Below are 3,582 nucleotides of genomic sequence, written 5' to 3'. Positions count from 1 at the left end.
TTAGGGTCTTAGGCCCATAAAAGCCACATTTATTATCCCACTTAGCTGAAATTTGGGACAGTGAGTTGTGTTAAGCCCTTCAATATCCTTCGTCAATTTGGCTCAGATCAGTCCGGATTTGTTTATAGCCCCCATATAGACCGATCTGCCGATTTAAGGTCTCAGGCCCATAAAAGCCTCATTTATTATCCGATTTTGCTGAAATTCAGGACAAAGAGTTGTGTTAGGCCCTTCAACATTCTTCTTCAATTTCGCCCAAATCGGTTCAGATTTGGATATAGCTGCCATATAGACCGATCCGCCGATTTATGGTCTTAGGCCCATAAAAGCCTCATTTATTATCCGATTTGGCTGAAGTTTGGAACAGTGAGTTGTTTTAGGCCCTTCGACATTTTTCTTCAATTTGGCCCTAATCGGTCTATATTTGGATGTAGGTGCCATATAGACCGATATCTGCATTTAAGGTCTTGAGCCCATAAAAGTCGCATTTATTGCCCGATTTTGCTGAAAATTGGGACAGTGAGTTGTGTTAGGCCCTTCGACATCTTTCTTTAGTTTGGCCCAAATCGGTTCAGATTTGGATATAGCTGCCATATAGACCGATATCTTGATATAAGGTCTTGAGCCCATTAAAGTCGCATTCATTGTCCGATTTTGCTGAAAATTGGGACAGTGAGTTGTGTTAGGCCCTTCGAAATTCTTCTTAAATTTGGCTCAGATCAGTCCCGATTTGGATATAGCCCCCATATAGACCGATCTGCCGATTTATGGTCTTAGGCCCATTAAATTCACATTTATTAGCCGATTTTGCTGAAATTTGGCACAGTGAGTTGCGTTTGGCTACTCGACATCGGTCTTTATTTTGGCCCTAATCGGTTCTGATTTGGATATAGCTGCCATATAGACCGATCCGCCCATTTAGGGTCTTAGGCCAATAAAAGCCACATTTATTAGCCGATTTCACCGAAACTTGGGACAGTGAGTAAAGTAAGGCCCTTCGATATTCTTCTTCAATTTGGCCCAGATCGGTCCAGATTTGAATATAGCTGCCATATAGACCGATCTCTCGATTTAGGATTTTGGGCCCATAAAAGTCGCAGTTATGGTCCGATTTCGCCGAAACTTGGGACAATGAGTTGTGTTAACCCCTTCAATATCCTTCGTCAATTTGGCTCAGATCGGTCCAGATTTGGATATAGCTGTCATATAGACCGATCCGCCGATTTATGGTCTTAGGCCCATTAAAGTCACATTTATTATCCGATTTTGTTGAAATTTGGGACATTGAGTTGTGTTAGGCTCTTTGACATGCTTCTTCAATTTGGCTTAGATCAGTCCGGAATTGGATATAGCCCCCATATAGACCGATCCGCCGACTTATGGTCTTAGTCCCATAAAAGCCACATTTATTATCCGATTTTGCTGAAATTTGGGACAGTGAGTTGCGTTAGGCCCTTCAACATTCTTCTTCAATTTGGCTCAGATCAGTCCCGATTTGGATATAGCCCCCATATAGACCGATACGCCGATTTATGGTCTTAGGCCCATTAAAGTCACATTTATTAGGCGATTTTGCTGAAATTTGGCACAGTGAGTTGCGTTAGGCTACTAGACATCGGTCTTCATTTTGGCCCCAATCGGTTCTGATTTGGATATAGCTGCCATATAGACCGTTCCGCCCATTTAGGGTCTTAGGCCAATAAAAGCCACATTTATTAGCCGATTTCACCGAAACTTGGGACAGTGAGTATAGTTAGGCCCTTCGACATCCTTCTTTGATCTTGGTCCAGATCGGTATAGATTTGAATATAGCTGTCATATAGACCGATCTCACGATTTAAGATTTTGGGCCCATAAAAGTCGCAGTTATGGTCCGATTGCGCCGAAACTTGGGACAGTGAGTTGTGTTAAGCCCTTCAATATCCTTCGTCAATTTGGTTCAGATCCGTCTGGATTTGGATATAGCCCCCATATAGACCGATCCGCCGATTTATGGTCTTAGGCCCACAAAAGCGTCCGATGTCGCTGAAATTTGGGACAGTGAGTTGTGTTAGGCTCTTTCATGAATTTTTATATCCTCCATCATAGGATAGGAGGTACATTCATTTAGTCATAAAAATTTCTTTATTCAATACAAATTTCTCTCAAACTATACAATCAAATAGTTCGCATGTATACCACACGTTTGCCAATATTTTGCAAGTCCCGGTAATTGTTCCTCAAACTTTCACCTCGCTCATTTCGTATGGCACGAAATGGAGCAACATCCTCAGAAGGCACCCGCAAAGGTTTCGGAAAGACCAGCCAATCAACAGCCTCATAGCATGGTGGTGTGGTCAATGAGCCACGATATGCATAAAACTCCTGATTGCCACCATTCACTATATCATAGACCAGATCCAATAAATTGAATTGATAAACAATCATTTCCGAGTCTACATTTTGCAAATAAGGCAAGGCGTTTGTGAACACATGCAAGGGGAAAACATTCCAATTATCAGGTTTAGCCTCAAACAGGCGAGCTACAACGGCAAAGCCATCTGGATGTAAGAAAGACTCCTGCAGTGTGGCATACTTGGCATTGCGATGTACCAAATGCAATTCCAGGGAATATGGACGGCCATCAATGATGTGTTCGGAGCCCACGGTATCATTGGGTCCCCAATGGAAGTGTAGACTGTGCAAGACATAATGATCCAGGGGATTAAGAGGGCCACCAGATATGGCTGGAGTTGTGCCCCTGGGTTCGAAAATTAAACCCACGCTATGGCCATTGTTAAAGTAGGTACCCGCATAGTTGTTATGATAGTTGTGGAACGCTATGGGTGGCAGTTTTTTGGGTATTGCCTGTAAGTAAAGAATTTGAAAGGTCTTAGAGGTAAAATAACAATTAAACAAAACAAACATGCTCACCTCCTTTGTATTAATGGCTATGGGTGATTGTTGTTCCAAGCCACATGCCTTAAACTGCTTCGGCCATTCCTTCTGATTTTGGTAGGACCAAGATTCCGACAAGACAAATGTTGGAAAACCTGAATTGTCATTGAATTTTAGTGCGTTCTAACCATAGACCAATGGTTTAAGTTGAGAAGATATTACCTACGATTATATTTATTAGGACAAAGATGAACCTCATAGCTGGGGTATTTCACTAGTGGTTGTCCCTTTAGATATGTGAAGTACTGTCATGGTTTAGCCAATATTTTCCCAATTTACAGAATATTGAAGGCATGTAGTGGAGAATACCAATAGAACACAATCACGAAATTCGTGACCATTTAATTTTAAGAAGTGAAGATAATGCCATATGCATGCACAATATGTAATTCAATCTTTTTCTTCTGTTGAGGTATACAAAAGCAAGGTAAACCCCGTTTCCACTGCTCTTTAAATCCGGATTTAATGGCTCGATCAAATGTTTTGCCTTTATAAAATCATCTGACGAGAGCCTTAAATCCGGATTTAACGAACAGTGTAAACGGGGTATAGAACAGAAAAGGTCGGGCAAACGTTGGGCGCATCTCACCTTTTGATGCCGTACACGACCTGGGATATGTAGGATAAGTCGTCGAATTTGAAATT

The 3,582-nt window shown here is 41.7% G+C and overlaps 1 protein-coding gene across 1 annotated transcript; it reads right to left on the bottom strand.

Annotated features, from left to right (window-relative positions):
- Nucleotides 1-2,045: 2,045 nt before the first annotated feature.
- On the bottom strand, nucleotides 2,046-3,202 carry LOC106080523 (carbonic anhydrase 2-like). The gene is made up of 3 exons (XM_013241916.2): nucleotides 3,100-3,202; nucleotides 2,914-3,032; nucleotides 2,046-2,847 (listed from the first exon to the last, which is right to left on the bottom strand). The coding sequence occupies exons 1-3, from the start codon at nucleotides 3,134-3,136 to the stop codon at nucleotides 2,158-2,160; spliced, it is 846 nt and encodes a 281-aa protein (XP_013097370.2). The 5' UTR covers nucleotides 3,137-3,202; the 3' UTR covers nucleotides 2,046-2,157.
- Nucleotides 3,203-3,582: the final 380 nt, after the last annotated feature.

The sequence above is a fragment of the Stomoxys calcitrans genome, chromosome 2 (genome assembly GCF_963082655.1).
Source record: "Stomoxys calcitrans chromosome 2, idStoCalc2.1, whole genome shotgun sequence".
Taxonomy (NCBI): Eukaryota; Metazoa; Arthropoda; class Insecta; order Diptera; family Muscidae; genus Stomoxys; species Stomoxys calcitrans.
This window is presented reverse-complemented; position numbering and strand designations above follow the sequence as displayed.